General features: G+C 36.8%; 1 protein-coding gene across 14 annotated transcripts in view; it reads right to left on the minus strand.

The window, feature by feature from the left end:
• sdk2b (sidekick cell adhesion molecule 2b) overlaps positions 1-17,063 on the minus strand; it is a 628,575-nt gene that overhangs the window by 30,311 nt on the left and 581,201 nt on the right. For 7 of the 14 annotated variants that reach the window (XM_087276682.1, XM_087276677.1, XM_087276678.1 and 4 more), the window contains 7 exons: positions 16,155-16,211; positions 13,123-13,224; positions 12,898-13,013; positions 11,387-11,573; positions 6,495-6,632; positions 4,907-5,068; positions 4,689-4,814 (listed from right to left, as the gene is read on the minus strand). In XM_087276682.1, the coding sequence (XP_087132808.1) occupies positions 4,689-4,814; positions 4,907-5,068; positions 6,495-6,632; positions 11,387-11,573; positions 12,898-13,013; positions 13,123-13,224; positions 16,155-16,211 (888 nt within the window). Of the gene's footprint in view, positions 1-4,688; positions 4,815-4,906; positions 5,117-6,494; positions 6,633-11,386; positions 11,574-12,897; positions 13,014-13,122; positions 13,225-16,154; positions 16,212-17,063 lie in introns of all 14 variants that reach the window. The other 7 variants (XM_087276680.1, XM_087276675.1, XM_087276681.1 and 4 more) reach the window with 1 other exon arrangement.

A 17,063-nucleotide genomic window follows, 5' to 3' on the forward strand; every position in this document is an offset into this window, starting at 1 on the left:
CAAAGGTTGTCAATTAGCCAATCAGAAACTTTCGAAACCTTGACACCATCATCTGAGCTTTTTCAGAAGCATAATAATCTTATTGTATGTAAACTTTAGATTTTTAAGGAAAGTTATAACAATTTCTCAAAAAATATATCTCTCATTATTCTGCTATTAAGCATTACAGAAACTAATTTGACAATCCTAACTTACATAAAAGAGAAAAAAGTTTAGTCACATTAACATCCAACTTTTTTTAAATGGTTATGTGCCTTTTTATACAGTGTGTGTAAACTTCTAGTTTCAACTGTACATCTTAGGTTAGGTCTAAAAGAGATAGCTCACCCCAATGTTTACTCACAATTTATACACTCTCAAATGGTTCCAAACCTTTATGAGCTTCTTGTTGCTGCTGAACCAAAAGGAGAATAGTTTGAAGAATGCTGAAAACAGGAAACCATTGACTTACATAGAAAAAAAACCATACTGGAAGTCAATGGTTACTGGTTTTCTGCTCTCTTCAAAACCCTTTATCAGTAAATGATGACAGAATTGTCAGCTTTGGATGAGTCATCTCTCTCTTTGCATAATTTGTCCCTTTTTTATTTAAATAACTTACTCTTTTCTTTTGAAAATATTATTTTAAAATTGGAAGAAACCAAGTTTAAAGTAGGGGTGGCACATGGCTCAGTGGTTAGCACTGTCGCCTTACAGCAAGTAGGTTACTGGTTCGAGTCCCAGCTGGGCCAGTTGGCGTTTCTGTGTGGAGTTCTTCCCGTGTTTGCGTGGGTTTTTTGGGTTTTATATGGCCTGAGGGTAAAATAAAAATAAAAGATGAAGTGTTCAGATGCAAAAAACAAAAAAGTACCATCTGAAAGTTTCTTCTAAAATAGCCATTTTTCTTAAAGTCCTGTGAGTATGTTCAATAAATCCATTTTTATGGCAAAAATTTATTATTTAATTGAATTTAAAGTGATAAATCTGAACATAAACATAGTAAGCTGAGAAAAAAAGTTAATTTTAGCAGAGAATTTCAGTGGGTATTTGGAGGTTATTAAATCTGAACTCTTCAGATATTCTTCAGCTTTGGATAAACTGTCCCTTTAAAGGGATAGTTCATTTAAAAAAATTAAATTCTATTATCATTTATTCATCTTCCCCTTGTTGAAAACCTATTCAAGCTATTTTTTCTGCATAACACAAAAGAAAGATACTTTAAAGTGAAGTGAATGTTGGGGGAAAAAAGCCATTGACTTCCATTGTATTTATGTTTCTACTATGGAAGTCAATGGCAACATTATATATTGTTTTTTATTAAACAGAAGAAATAAATTAATATAAGTTTTAAATTACTTCAGCGTGAGTACTGTAAATGATGAGAAAATTCTACATTTTTGGGTGAACTGTCACTTTAAGAACACTTTGTTTTGTGTGTGTGTGTGTGTGTGTGTGTGTGTGTATGTGTGTGAGTGAGTGTGTGTGTGTGTGTGTGTGTGTGTGTGTGTGTGTGTGTGTGTGTGTGTGTGTGTGTGTGTGTGTCTAACACTGCAGGAGCTGTCAGAACTAATAATCCAGAAGCGAGACCTCACCGAGTAAAATTTCATAACAATAGATCACGTCATTTTCAGCTACGTCTAATGTGTTTAATATGCTATTAAGACCCCCGGTGCCTTCAACAGTAAAGCTGGTGTCATGTGCCAGACTAAATTATAGGGTGAGAATTTCAGGGCAGAGGGAGAAAACAATATTCCACCTCAATGGCATATGAAGGGCAATGCGAAGACGGTCTGGCATACATCAAACTAATGCATGGGTCTTGAAAAACACACAGTTTCTTAAATCAATTCCACGTGCTCCTCCCACACTATTCATTTTCTTCTCAGTCATCGAGGAAATCTGATCTGCTCTGTCTCAATTGGAAAGCTCAAAACAATATATCTCCTTCATCGGACGCAAGCTGCTGACAGTGTCTTTTTTTAAGACTGAGGCATATGGAATCACTCTTCGTTGTTTGGGAGAATTGTATCAATGAGTGTGGATGAAGAAATATGCTGCCAAACATAACGTAGAGTAAGCTTAGGTCTTAAAGAGATAGCTCACCCCAAAGTTTACTCACAATTTAAACACTCTCAAATGGTTCCAAACCTTTATGAGCTTCTTGTCGCTGCTGAACCAAAAGGAGGATAATTTGAAGAATGCTGAAAACAGGTAACCATTGACGTACATTGAAAAAATAAAACATACTGGAAGTCAATGGTTACCGGTTTTCTGCTCTCTTCAAAACCATTCATCAGTTTTGTATCAGATAAAAAATAAAAAAAAAACTCAATCAGGTTTAAACAAGTGAAGGGTTAATAAATGATGACAGAATTGTCAGCTTTGGATGAGTCATCTCTCTTTTTTTGCATAATTTGTCCCTTTTTTATTTAAATTTCTTACTCTTCTTTTGAAAATATTATTTTAAAATTGGAAGAAACAACGTTTAAAGTAGGGGTGGCACATGGCTCAGTGGTTAGCACTGTCACCTTACAGCAAGTAGGTTACTGGTTCGAGTCCTGGCTGGGCCAGTTGGCGTTTCTGAGTGGGCTTCTTCCTGTGTTTGCGTGGGTTTTCGGGTGCTTCGGTTTCCCCCACAGTCCAAAGACATGATGTATAGGTGAATTGGATGAACTGAAATTGGCCGTAGTGTATGAGTATGTATGTGAATGCGAGAGTGTATGCGTGTTTCCCATTACTAGGTTGCAGCTGAAAGAGTATTCGCTGTGTAAAACATATGCTGGAATTCCGCTGTGGCAACCCCTGATAAATAAGGGACTAAGCCGAAGGATGAATGAATGAAGTTGAATGTAAAAAGTTTGTGTATATGAACACAGTGCTTCACTACACTTTAAAACACAGTGTGTGCGGAGATTAAATTGATTATGTTGTGAAATATTTTACATTTATTAATAATAACAACATTTTAATACAGATCATATTAGTATGTGACATCTGATGGGTGCCACCATGTTAGTCTCCACTGCAGTAGAGAGATTACAGCTGCTGGATTTACAACATGCCAATTCATCAACTTCTCATTAAATACATGAAAGTGAGTGGCAGTTTAACTGGAACAAAAATAAAGTAAACCTAGCTAAACAGTGTGCCCTTGTTTTGAATAACACACATTATCAGATTATGTGTAAAATGATTATAATTGTCATCTCTATAGACATCAGCATGTATAAGTAGCTAGTTCAATGAAAGACTATAGAACAGTGGTCCTAAATCGTCAAGCCACGGACCGTTACAATTGGTACAGGGCCACACAAGAAATGATTAATTATTTTATTTATTATCTGATTCTAACCTGTCTTTTATTTTGCAAAATCTTTTATTTCGAAAAATGAGCATTTTTTTTCGGTTACATCTCGATTACTTGAGTGCCCAAATTTATCCCACAAGCAGCAAAATTAGTAAGAAGCAGACATCTTTGGAAAGTTTCTTTGCTAAGCGGAATCAGAGGAAGATCAACTGCTGAAGATCACAAATGACAGCGGTCTTTTAGGAGCTGTTTGCATATTGAGTCTTTTCTAGAGTTCACAAAAGTTTGTTGTTTGCAATGGAGGTGTGCGGCTTGCACGCACAAGCGGCATGACGCGCTTGCTCCTTCCAGACGCACACATCTAGCTGAATGAAATCAGTGAACGCACCGCTCTCAATTCACATGACAAGAATTGACCGATCAGCCTCAGCTTGTATAAAATATACACATTTTGGTGAACTAATTATCTCAAAACTTGTATCAGAGTAACAGAAATGTTTTGTCAACTTTTCAACTGAGAAAATGGTTGATGGTAGCCTAGCAACCAACAAAACACCCAGCGGTGAGGACCACGGCTATGAATATTCAAGACATGTCACTCATATAGTTTTGAATGGGGAAAAGTGTAACTGTCAATATGGCGAATGAAACCCCGCCTTCTAGTATAGGAGCCAATCATCGATCGTTATAGACTGACGACCAGACATGAGTTTCTGCAGATTTTGTGGGATTTGAACGTTTTGAAATGAAATTAAAAAGACAGTTGTTTAATTTTATTGATGATTCCTAATATGACATTTAATCGTAAGTTTGGCAAACAATGCTAGAAAGTTTGATGTTTACCCATTCAAACAGAATAAGGCTTTTAAAGATGGCTGCCATTTGAACTAACTTGCCTTAAAGGGACTTTGGTTCAGTTTATATATGTAAAAATGTATGTCTGCAATCCAAAACAAACATTATTTAATGAAAAAACTAGTAAGTTTTGATCTTTGACAAAGCAATGTGGTCGTTTTTCTCTGGCTCAGTCTCCACGAAACAGAAAAAAACCTTTTTGTTGAGGCAGCTAACCAATCACAATACATTTAGCTTTTTGAAAGGTGGACCTTTATCAGACCAAATATAAATTATGTGAAAAATAATATGTTATTTGAACCACCAAACATGAGAGTATGTTCTACTAGAGTGTCATCTTAACCAAACACAACTTATTCAGATCTTCAACTCATTAGCAGAGCCTGAAAGACCAGCAATGGCTGTGACAAAGAAAGGAGACATTTAAAACATGAAGTGTTGGTGGTCCTCCAGGAACATGGTTGAGATACACTGCTCTACTACACTCCCCATACAGAATAAAAATTTGTAAAAGAACATAATAGGACCCTTTTGATTTTAATCTCACCTGAGGGTCTGGCTTCAATAACATAGCGTGTGATTGGTGCTCGTCCAGGGTCCCCATTGGCCCAGTGGATGGTGAGGGCGGAGCCATATCGTGAGATGAATGGCTCACCAGGAGGCCCAGGGGCTCCTAAAAACGATAAAAACGAGTGATTACATGATACAATGATACATAGCTTAGCTGAAGTAGTATGAAACCTCAGAAGTAGCATCCAAACAGACCTTCTCCGGGTCCTGTGGTGATGTTGGCCTCCACCTCAGGACCGTAGGTGAAGGTTTTGGCGCGGATGCGAAAGTTGTACGTGACACCATCCGCCAGGTCTTTGATTTTCAGCCAGAGCGGCGCGTTTCCCTTCACGTCCACCGTCACGATTTTACTGACGCCTGGGGGGGAGGGGGAGTGAAGACAGTCGACACAGGCCACTGAGGACTCTAGACAAACACACCGCTTTTAGTTCAGGCAACAGCAGCTCGACACACACTCACACGTGGCCGGAAATCTCAGTTTTAATAATGCCGTTGGCACCTGAGTATTGATGGCAAGATCCAAAATTAACACTCCTTAAGGGCCAAATGTTAGACTTTGGTTAGTTAATAAGAATTTGGCTGGATTTTTTATTAGGTGCTATAAACTTGTTTACTTTAAGAGGACTCATGGAGAATGATAAACTGACATGATACATTTTTAAAGACTTGTCTTTTCATAACTTCTAATTTTCTAACTGGTTATAATAGACTAAAATGCAACAAATTCAACATAAAAAAATAAAATAAAAGTAAACAAAAATAAGTACTGTGGTTTAAGTATTGCTAAAGTTGAGTATAGCTGCAAAATAAAATAAATTAAATTAAATTAAATTAAAAAATTTAAAATATAATAATAAAATAGTAAAAAATAAATATAAAACTATAATAAAATAAAATGATAAAATAAACTAAAATAAACAATTAAATAATAAAATAAAATAATATAATAAAATAATAACAATAAAAACAAAATAATAATAAAAAATAATAAAATAAAACAAATAAAAATAAAATATCAAAAAAGATAAAACTAACTAAAAAATAATAAAATAATGAAAAAAAAAATAATATTAAAAATAAAATAATAAAATGAAACTAAACTCAAAAAATAAATAAATAAATAAAATAACAGAATAGAATAATAATAAAACAAAATAATAATAAAAAAATATTAAACAAATAAAAAAATAAAAAAATGATAAAACAAACTAAAATAAAAAATAAAATTAAATAAAAAAATAATAAAATAATAAAAATAAATAAATAAAAATAAAATCATGAAATAAAATATTGATAATCTTTTTAAAATAAAATAAAATAAATGTGCTTATCTATATTTATTAGATTTGTTTATTATTATCTGCATTATGATCTAACATATTGACAAGTGCATTTATGATCATTTTATGACATTTAAAAAATAAAATAAAATAAAATAAAATAAGATAAAATAAAATAAATAAATAAATAAATAAATAAATAAATAAATATTATGGTCAGTTAAGATTATTTATGTCTTGTAATATTCAGTGCTCCCACTGTACTCTTGACACCATTGGCAGAAATGTTAATTGAGGACCCTTAGTTATCAATATTAACATTAATATCAATATTAATCTGATATTCTGAATGTAAAGTGTCTTTCCAGGCCTTACACCTCTGTGCACGCACACACACAATCACACACTATATCCACTAAACTATCAATTCAAGCCAGTAAAAAAAAAAATAAAAATAATGTTGAACCAGGATGCTAAATCCACCAAACAAGAAATTCACTGACCATCCACAGGCATGCAGGGCTCATAGATGAGTCTGTAGCCCTCGATGATGCCGTTAGGAAAGACCGGTTCGCCCCACGACACGTTCACAGAGGTGGTGGTGAGCTCACTGAAGTGGATAAAACTGGGAGCGCTGGGAGCTGAAAGAGAAAGCATCTGATAATCAGGACAAACCACGACAGACACTCAATGACTACATTTACATGGGTGTCAGTAATCGAATTGTTTGACTTAATCTGAATGAGACAATAATATGATTGAGGCGTTAGAGTTGCTTTTATTGTTCCTATTTTACATGTTATAGCAGGCTACATAGTTCGACTAACATCATTAAGTCACCGTCCAATGGCTAGTTTCCTGCAATGTTTCACGCAACAACAGTTCATGTTCATCATGGCACAATTGTAATTTTCTCTCACTATGCACACAAACAGACAACGAAGGATACAAATTGTCAAGCAACAGGCCACCTCTGCCATTTCATTCACTAACTTTTCATTCAAGCTCCCCAGATAACTCTGAGCTACTTCCTAATGTCCACAGTCGTCATTTCCTGCTGATTTTTTTACACATCTTTTACCTATGTTTGTAGTTTCACATTTAACGCGCAATGTACTGTGGGCAATGTTAGTTTGAGTATGGACTGAGTTGATTATGTGTATAGTTCTACACTTCGAACTAGTACACCATGCGTTTGGGACATTTGACATGATTCATACTTCTGCATCATGTGTGCGCGTATGATCTGGCGCAGTCTTGGCATTGTCGCATAGCCTTCACTGTGGCTGACACCGCCATGCACCTCTCAAAAAAAAAGTAACGACATGCCGCAACGATGCGTAGTGCAAGCTCTGTGATTGGTGGCTTGGTAGTGGTGACAAGTGTGGGTGGGGGGTGAGAGCCATGTGAACTCGTCGTTGCGAGTGTTTACAAGTTTGGAGTCTTGTGAAGGAGCTCCAGATGGAAACTTTTGTTTTGTTTTCACCTTATAATTAAAGTTGTTACACATCTGCCGGTTCCCGCCTCTGAATAAGCTAGTTTTAGCTACTTGTAATTTAATGTGTATTTATATAGCGTATTTATTGTATATGGGCTTACACCCAAAACGCTTCACAATCATGAGGGGGGGGGGGTCTCTCCACACCACCACCAGTGTGCAGCATCCACTTGGATGATGCGACGGCAGCCACAGGACAACGGCGCCAGTGCGCTCACCACACACCAGCTATTGGTGGAGTGGAGAGACAGTGATAGAGCCAATTCGGTGGAAGGGGATGATTGGGAGGCTATGATCATAGGGGCCGATAGAGGGACTTTGGCCAGGACACCGGGGTTACACCCCTGCTCTTTCACGAGAAGTGCCATGGAATGTTTAATGACCACAGAGAGTCAGGACCTCGGTTTAACGTCTCATCCGAAAGACGGCGCCCACTGACAGTATAGTGTCCCCTTCACTTTTACTGGGGCATTAGGACTCACACAGACCACAGGTTGAGCGCCCCCTGCTGGCCTCACTAACACCACTTCCAATAGCAACCTAGTGTTCCCTAGTGGTCTCCCATCCAAGTACTGACCAGGCTCAGCCCTGCTTAGTTTCAGTGAGTAAGCGGTCTTGGGCTGCAGGGTGACATGCTACTTGGAGAATTCACCCACGAAGAAACCCAACAGCTAGCATTTCGAAGTGTAATTGCAGAGCAACACAAACAGCACGCAGATGTATAAATGCACAACAACACAAAAAGCAGGTGCCATGGGTCACTCTGATCACTCGACACAGCCTTATATATCAGCCTTAACAACGAAATGTAATGAAAACTACTACAAAATGGTAATAGTTTGACTGGGTGTTGTACAGCACTTCAATAATGCGACTAAAACGGGAATACTCAACATATCCTGATTCCATTTCTGTTAATTCGATTATGACTTTAGGATTAAGGCCATCAAAAATCTCTGTTTACACAGTAGACTCTTATTCTGAGTATTGGTGTACATGTAAACGTACTCACTGTCTTCAACACATCTGTCTGTCTACCTTTTCAGCAATTGAGACTTTAAACCCTTCCTGGAACAAAAACAGCTCAAACAAAATTAGCTTTCATTCTGAGTCTGTCTCTGTCTTTGGGGGAAAAAGAAAAAGAGCTGACAGAACATAGAGACAAATCTTTTAAGATGAGGGAAAGAAAGACAGAGTCGGCTAGTGAGAAGTTTTTCTTGAGTTATTTATTGCTGATTGTGTTTTCTACAGATTGATTTCAGCTCCACAGCTTGAGGCAAAATATATTTAATGCCAGTCAAAGTGCTTTTGCAATTTATATCAACAAGACCTGTCAAGCTATTACACGTAACCACAAACGAAAACAATGCTCTCGTTTGTTGCTTTGGAAATGATCTGCAAACTAAAAAAAAAACAATGGTGCTTTTGTAACATGTTTTGATTTAACCATCTAACAAAAGTTTGGTAATAAAAAAGGGCTGAAAACAAAAAAAGATACTTTGAAGAATGTTGGTATCGACTTCCACAGTGTTCTTTTTTACTATGGAAGTCAATGGCTATCAATTTTCAATGTAATTTCACATATCTTATTTTGTGCTCAACAAAAGAGAGACAATTTAGTAGTGCGTTCACACCAGACGTAAATATAATGTTAAACACGACTGATCTACATGTTAAATCTATGCAAATATGCGATAGACATCCATCAGCATGGATCGCACAAATGATGTGGCGCTAGTGATTTGATTTGAGAGAATGACATGGTGCAAATTCAGCCTTTTGGGCATTTGACACTTAACAATTGATTGTTAATTCTAACGCGACGTCTGAGATATATGAGCAATATCACACGAGTAGCAGTGCGATATGGCTGTATATCAGCACTGATGGGAGGTGTGCGTTGGTTGCCTTAGTCCCCCCACCAGTGCCGATATACAGCCACATCGCACTGCTACGAGTGTGATATTGCTTTTATACAACAGTTTGACGGCATAATTGTGTATATACAAAACAAAATCAAACATGTAGTCTCAAAAATCCTTTTGTATGAGGAACTATTTTCTTCCACGTTGGATTCAAATCTTAAGCTGTCAGTTAAACAGCTGAGCAAGCATCTTTTAATCTTTTGATCTGTAGTGTCTGCTTTTTGCTGGCTGTATGTGGGCGGAGTAATACACAAAGGGTAAAGAGGCTGTACGGGCGCTGATATTACTTAAATATATCAACAATTGATTAGACAAATCTTTTTGGGGTAAAAACCAGAACTTTCATGCGTGTATGAAGCAAATTCCTTGAATGAAGCAGGTAAACTCAAAATGTTCAAACCGAGCTGAACACACCCACTTCTGGCTTTTTCCAAACTAGATGTGTGAAAACACCCTGCTGAGACAGGGGGGTTTCGTGACCCCTTAAACTCTGTCTAAGTTTCCATCTTTTCAATTGCAAAATATATAATCCAAAGAAATTGCTTTGTTATTTAGAGAAAATGCTATTTGCTTCCTATTATATTCTCCTTAAAAATTCTGTTAACAAAGGGAGTGACAACAAAAAAAGCTCACGCATAACAAAACAGCACAGAACATTAGCTTTTATATTTGACATTGGGGCTCAACACAGCCAACTTTATAATATCAGATGACAAAAAACGGCCACTTTTATGGCAGACGAATGAAAAGCAGATTTCTCCAAGACTCCAGGGGAAACATCTCCTCAAAAAGAGAGAACAATCTAGAGACTGTGTCCCACAGACGCTCTGAGGCGAGACCCAACTCACAGGCATGCTGACTGAAAACCACAAGACTGAAAAAGGCTGAAATAACTCGGCTTCATCAGACCGAACTCTTCACACATAAATAAATGCAGATAGCAGATTTGCTGATTAGAAGCAGAGGATAATTTGTAGGCTTTTGATATTTCTTGGCCAGACGTCAGCAGCAGTTCACATTCCACAAGGTCTTGGGCACATAAATAATTAAATCATTTGAAATAGTTTCCATCATTTTACAAATTCCTGAGACATTGCCCATGTAAATGAATTACAGTCAGCTTTAAAGGGGTAGTGGATCCAAAAAATTTATATGCTTACTGTTGATTTACTCTCAGGAAATACATGAGATTCATTTTTTATTTTTTTTTAATTCTGAAGAACATAAATAAAATATGTTTTAGCTGAAAGCTTGGTCCTTGGTGATTAATTTAAATGGCAACCATTCATTAGAGAGTCCAAAAACATATATAAGCAAAACTGAATTATTACCATTGATGATGAACTGGGATCCTATAAAGCAAATGATCAATCAATGCAGGAAACTGAAATAATTTACATCCTTAGCTTTAATCAACAGCTTACTCAAACAGGAATTGAGGTCCAGACTTGTTATTCAAAACATTAATATTAAAATCAATACTCATGTTCGTGCATAGACTGATTCATTCATTCATTTTCTTTTCGGCTTAGTCCCTTTATTAATCAGGGGTCGCCAAAGCGGAATGAACCGCCAACTTATCCGGCATATGTTTTACACAGCGGATGTCCTTTTAGCTGCCCTTTCAGCTGCAACCCATCACTGGGAAATACCCATACACTCTCATTCATATACATACAATACGAACAATTTAGCCTTATTTCCGCTGCTAAAAACTTGCTGGATTAGTTGGGGGTTCATTCCGCTGTGGCGACCCCGGATTATTAAAGGGACTAAGCCGACAATAAAATAAATGAATGAATGAATGGTTTAAAAGTAGTAAACAAACCCTAAAAAATAAAATAAATGTAAAATGATCAGTATCCTGTGCCAGTTTTCATTGTGGTTTTCTGATTCTTGGTTTATTTCGTGCTTATCATGTGACATGGATCAACAGCTTTTATTTAGTATTGTGGCCATAAAGTTTTCTCACCGGCTTGTTGTGTTCTTCCTCTGGTTGGCGGGCTTCGTGGCCCATCACCGGCGGCGTTGAAAGCAGCGACGCTGATCATGTAGGTGGTGTAGCCTGTTAAGTTCTTCAACTTTACCCCTCCTTCTGGCAGGAAGAGAGTCCGCAGTTTCTCCGTCTCGTTTTTTCGCTGATATTCCCAAAAGAAAATCTGCAGAAAGAACACAATAGGTCACACTCATATTATTGTTCTAAATGTCTGTTTCAGGCATTGCTCCTTTATAATTCCTTCATCTTTTGGTGTTTTATGTTTTAATGTCCTGGTTTGTTTTTCATTATTGAAATTATCATTTTGTTAAGAAGAGTATTAATAAATATATAGAATATTTTTGGAAACATTTTCCATTTTTCTTTATTTATTTTTGTGAGAAAGCATCTTATTAAAGGTCTGCATTTTGAAATACACACACACACACACACACACACACACACACACACACACACACACACACACACACACACACACACACACACACACACACACACACACACACACACACACACACACACACAAGTGTATATACAAGTGTATATACATAGAAAACATAACAAGCAAGTAAAGTGTTTATTAAAATGTTTCTATGAAGTTTGTAGTTGCAATACGGTTGTCAAGAAATTAACATAAACATTTATTTTAACAGGTTAAAGTAGCGATTTGAAAGATTAAAAATAATAATAAATTAGAAAGTGTGTCACAGGATTAATTATGCATTGTGCATATATGCTTTATTTATGCATATATGCATAAATACACACATAGTGTACATGAAATAGAAAAATATACAAAATAAATATATTTACATTTATATAAAACTTGTATTATATAGAAATATTTACATATAAATATATACAAATATGTTATACAATATAGTCATGCATTTATTTATTTAAACAAAATTATGAATAGTATATTGTGATTAATCATTTGACAGCACTAGCATGAATATATAATTTTTGATAATTACTGAATCTTTTTAATCATTCATTAATTGGTCACACTTTACAATAAGGTTCATTAGTTAATGTTAATTAATGCATTTACTAACATAAACAAACCATGAACAATACATCTACTACTGTATTTGTTCATGTTAGTTAGCGTTAGTTAATGAAAATACAGTAGTTCATTGTTAGTTCATGTTAACTCATGGTGCATTAACTAATGTTAACATTAGTTAACATTATTATTAACAATAACAATATTATTAACATTAGCATGGACTTGAATGTTAATAATGCATTAGTAAATGTTCAATTATGATTAATAAATGCTGTACATGTGTTGTTCATGATTAGTTCATGTTAGCAAATGCATTAACTAATGAACCTTATTGTAAAGTGTTACCCATTAATTTGTGTTTGTGTGTGTAAAAACACATGAGTTATTTAGGGTCAACAAATGAACCTCATGAAAAAGTACTCATAGGAGTCACACAAAAGTATTTTCCACACAGTAAGAGCCATCAGATTCTGACCTTATAGCCCTGAATATCTCCATTCTGAGTCTCCAGCGGAGGCGGGTCCCACGTCACATCAAATTGTGTGGCAGTAGCTGATTGGATGATCACATTTTGAGGTGGGGCAGTGGGAACTGTGAGAGAACATACAGGACATGATGAAGTTTTTTCCTTTTCATTTATTTATTGTATGAGATAATTAAGAACCTTTTGATTAAAATGAAAAGAAAACTAAAGTTTCACCTGCTTCACCAACAAAGACTTCCTGTGGTGAGCTGGTTGGACCTTCACCCACAGCATTATACACGCTCATTCGGATTTCATAGCGTTTGTGCTTCAGAAGATCTGCAAAATTCAAGTTTTTAATACATTATTGGAAAGGTTTTTATTTCAAAACCCACAACTCAATCACTTTTGTTTTTGAGGAATAAAAAAACACCTTTGAGAAATCAAAATTACAATCTTTTGACTTAAGAGGTCACTGAACTATGAAAACCTCCTGTACATTTCAGAACTCAGAATTTTGATATTAGTTTAAAACAGTATTTATTTTAATATTTTGATGTACTTTCAACAGGAACAAAATATTAAATATGGGCTGGGCTTTTTTCATGCATCATTCCCTCATAACAAACTACCAGTAAGACAGGCGTGCTTAAGACTATTGTGTCTGAAGCTGTCAAAGTGATGTCAATAGAGAAGAACTGCGATTCCATTTGCAGAAACAAATGCTCAGACTTTAATTGAAGATAATCACAACATTTTTTTAAATTAGATTAACTTGCATGGATTAATTGTTTACCTAAATAACAACAGTGTGTTCTAGAAAAATAAACATTGTCCACTTTAATTTCACTTAAGCCGCCTTTCCACTGCACACGACATTTGGACACGACTGTCGGAATTCGCCACCTTGTGGCAATCACAAAGCATTTTCAGTTTTGTCATGCACCATGGGAGAGAAGCTGATCTCGTGGTGTCAGAAATAAAGGAGTGCAAAAGCAAGAGCCTTTATTCTCTGTGCGTTCACCATGATTGAATGAATGAACACTAGAAACTCATAGACGGCTAAAAAATTTAGAAGGGAATGTGGAAACAACATATAAAGTAATATGTTTTATTACTCATTTATGAATAGAAATGTATTTTTTAATATAAACTTTTTTTGATTTAAAAAATAACAAAAACTCTTTCTCATCTCGCACGCACGGACCTGCTTGAACAACACTGAAATACATCACATCCGGTCGGCTGGTCGCATACGGTCAAGCCGCAGGAGCTCAAATATTTCAACAGATCCGCAGCTTAAACTGGATCCAAATTTTCTGCATACGAAGATGATGGGAACTCCACGCATCTCCCAGACTACTCTCGATTGGAAATGAATGACCGGTCTGTTGCTTGTCGTTTGTCATGTACAGTGGAAAGGAGGCCATAGACTTTACAGGGCACCTATCATGCAAAGTCAACTTTTGCAAGCAGTTTTTCCTATCCACCGATATTGATTGACAGGCACATGTTACCATGTCCGACTATTAACGCGTGTCCACAAGACAGGATTTGCAAAGTAACTTGGATTAAAAGATCTGTTCCAACTCTCTGTGATCCAAATGCACCTCAAGAAGCAGTAAGTGCTACATATTATAACGTTTTCAATTATACTTTTTGAGCTACCTAATTTACAAGTACTAAAATCAGCACAGTTGCATAGTGTACACAACTATAATCGAGGACACTTCAATCAATTTTCGCAGATTAAATTAGCTATAACGGATCTCTAAACAGCAGAATATTTACTCATTTAGTTGGCATTCTGTCACATTAGCTGCGAGTAGATGAGCAAAAACAACACAATGTGTTAAACATATGCGCTAATGTTGCTACGGAATTTGTGTTTGGCTCATTCATCTAACTGTGGTATTTGCATCCGTTTCATTATGTCATTGTTTCATCGAGGTGGTGTGTGTTAATTTGCTGTGTTTATTCTTACATCTGAACTTGGTTGTCCTTCTCTGAAGTGAAATGTCATAAAAAGGGGGCGGGGAGAACTAGCTCATTTTCATATAAAGGCACAGGCACAAAAACAGATACAATTCCCTCTGACCCAAAATTGACATTTTCAACAGGTTAAACTAAATGCAACCCAAGCTCATTCTGGAAACGTAGTCCCGCGGATGTTTCTGGAGACCGCGATTTACGTGGCCGGAGGTACGTACAGCCGCGTTTAGTTTTTTTCGAGCGAACGCTTCTCCTCTTCGCGCTCGCCGGCCGACGGCTCGCCTCCGAGTGGAGGGCCTTCCCGATGCAACCAGTTTGTCCGCTTAGCTCACAGCGCTGCGTCGGCGGAGTGGAGGCCCCGGAGGAGGAGGAGGAGCCGGCGGCGGGGACGACAACCGAGATTGAGTCCGGGGAACAGCGGTTCCAGAAATCAGGTAAGACGAAAAACAGAATTCGAAAAATAAGGGCGAGAACGCAGCGGGATCCGAAAACGCAGTCGAAGACGAGGGCTTTTGTTTTTGTTTTTTTTCTGGACAGCTTTTGCAAACCGTCGCTCGGGTTTAGGGAAAGAGGAGGAGGAAGAGGAGGTCGGCGGGGTCGGCCGATCCGGCTGCTTTTCGCGCGAGAACAGCGCGGGCGCGAATGGTGCGCGCTCCCAAGAGGCGCCCGAGACACAAAAAAGTGCGCACAGCGGCCTCTCGCGGATCCGTCAAAACAAAAATCGCGGTCCGCAGAAACGTCAGCGGGGCTACGTTTCCACAATGAGCCCGGGTTGCCTAAATGACCTGATGGGCATTCTAACATTTAGACTCATTCTGGAGGCACAAAATACTAATTTTACTAAAATTGGAGCCCTTTAAATCTTAGATCTTTATCAAAATTATAAGCTGACTTCAATAGAACAGTACCAAAATAAACAACAACAACAAAAACAAAAATGCAGTTCATGATCCCCTAAAGTCTGACTCAGGCTCTCTCCTAATATTGTCGTCTCTCTGAGCCAGAATGATGAGTCAGTCTGCTTATCTGAACTCAATATACAGACTGCTCTTCCTCCAGGTATCAACAGCGGAGAGAAACCAGAGCTGACACTTGAATTCATTACCACTCAAGAGGAGAGCGGAGAACAGGCCGCTGATAGCAGCTAGCCTAAACATCCACACTGCATATTCTCAACTCTTAAGTAAGACTTGACTTGTGCTGCAATAAACACAGTCATATATCAGTTTTATGGATTGTGAAAGAGAAGGAGGAAAGGAAAACAGGAAGTGACTTACTGTCCAGCTCATATTGGGTGAGGGAGGGTTCACTGAGGTTTCTCATGCTATATGGAGCTGTCAGAAAGAAAGAATAATGGGAATTGGAATGAATCAAAATAATGCAATAATTGATTATTGTCAAGCAAAAAACAAAGCAGCACACATTCTGATTTGTGCAACAAGTAAACATTTGTGTAGCATATTTCCAGCTAATTATATATATATGCATATATATATGCTTTTTAATTGTATTAAAAAATACTTTTATTTGTTTATACTTTTATTTAATTTAATTTTTATGTTGGTTCATAAACATACATTCCCAAATATTCAGAAACATTTAATATTGCCTTATTTTTTTAAATAAAATTCTACTGTATCTTTTGGGCAACATTTTTTAAACAGAATTTTACCATATTATTATTGCATTCAGCTCTTTTTAATAACCCAGTAAGTATGGGGTGCCTCAAGGATCAGTTTTAGGCCCTTTACTGTTTACAATTTACATGCTACCTCTGGGAGACATTATAAGAAGACATGGGATCAGCTTTCACTGCTATGCAGATGATACTCAATTATATATTTCCACTAAACCTGACGAGACGTCTGAACTTTCTAAACTAACTGAGTGTATCAAAGACATCAAAGACTGGATGACCAACAATTTTCTTCTCTTAAACTCAGACAAAACAGAATTATTACTTATTGGGCCTAAATCTTGCACACAGCAGATCTCGCAACTCAATTTACAATTAGAGGGATACAAAGTTAGCTTTAGCTCTACTATAAAAGATTTGGGTGTCATATTAGACAGCAATCTAACTTTTAAAAACCATATATCCCATGTCACAAAAACTGCCTTCTTTCATCTGAGAAATATCGCTAAATTACGAAATATGCTATCCATCTCAGATGCAGAAAAGCTAG

This window comes from Danio rerio, chromosome 12 (genome assembly GCF_052040795.2).
Source record: "Danio rerio strain M-AB ecotype USA chromosome 12, GRCz13ab, whole genome shotgun sequence".
NCBI classification, from domain to species: Eukaryota; Metazoa; Chordata; class Actinopteri; order Cypriniformes; family Danionidae; genus Danio; species Danio rerio.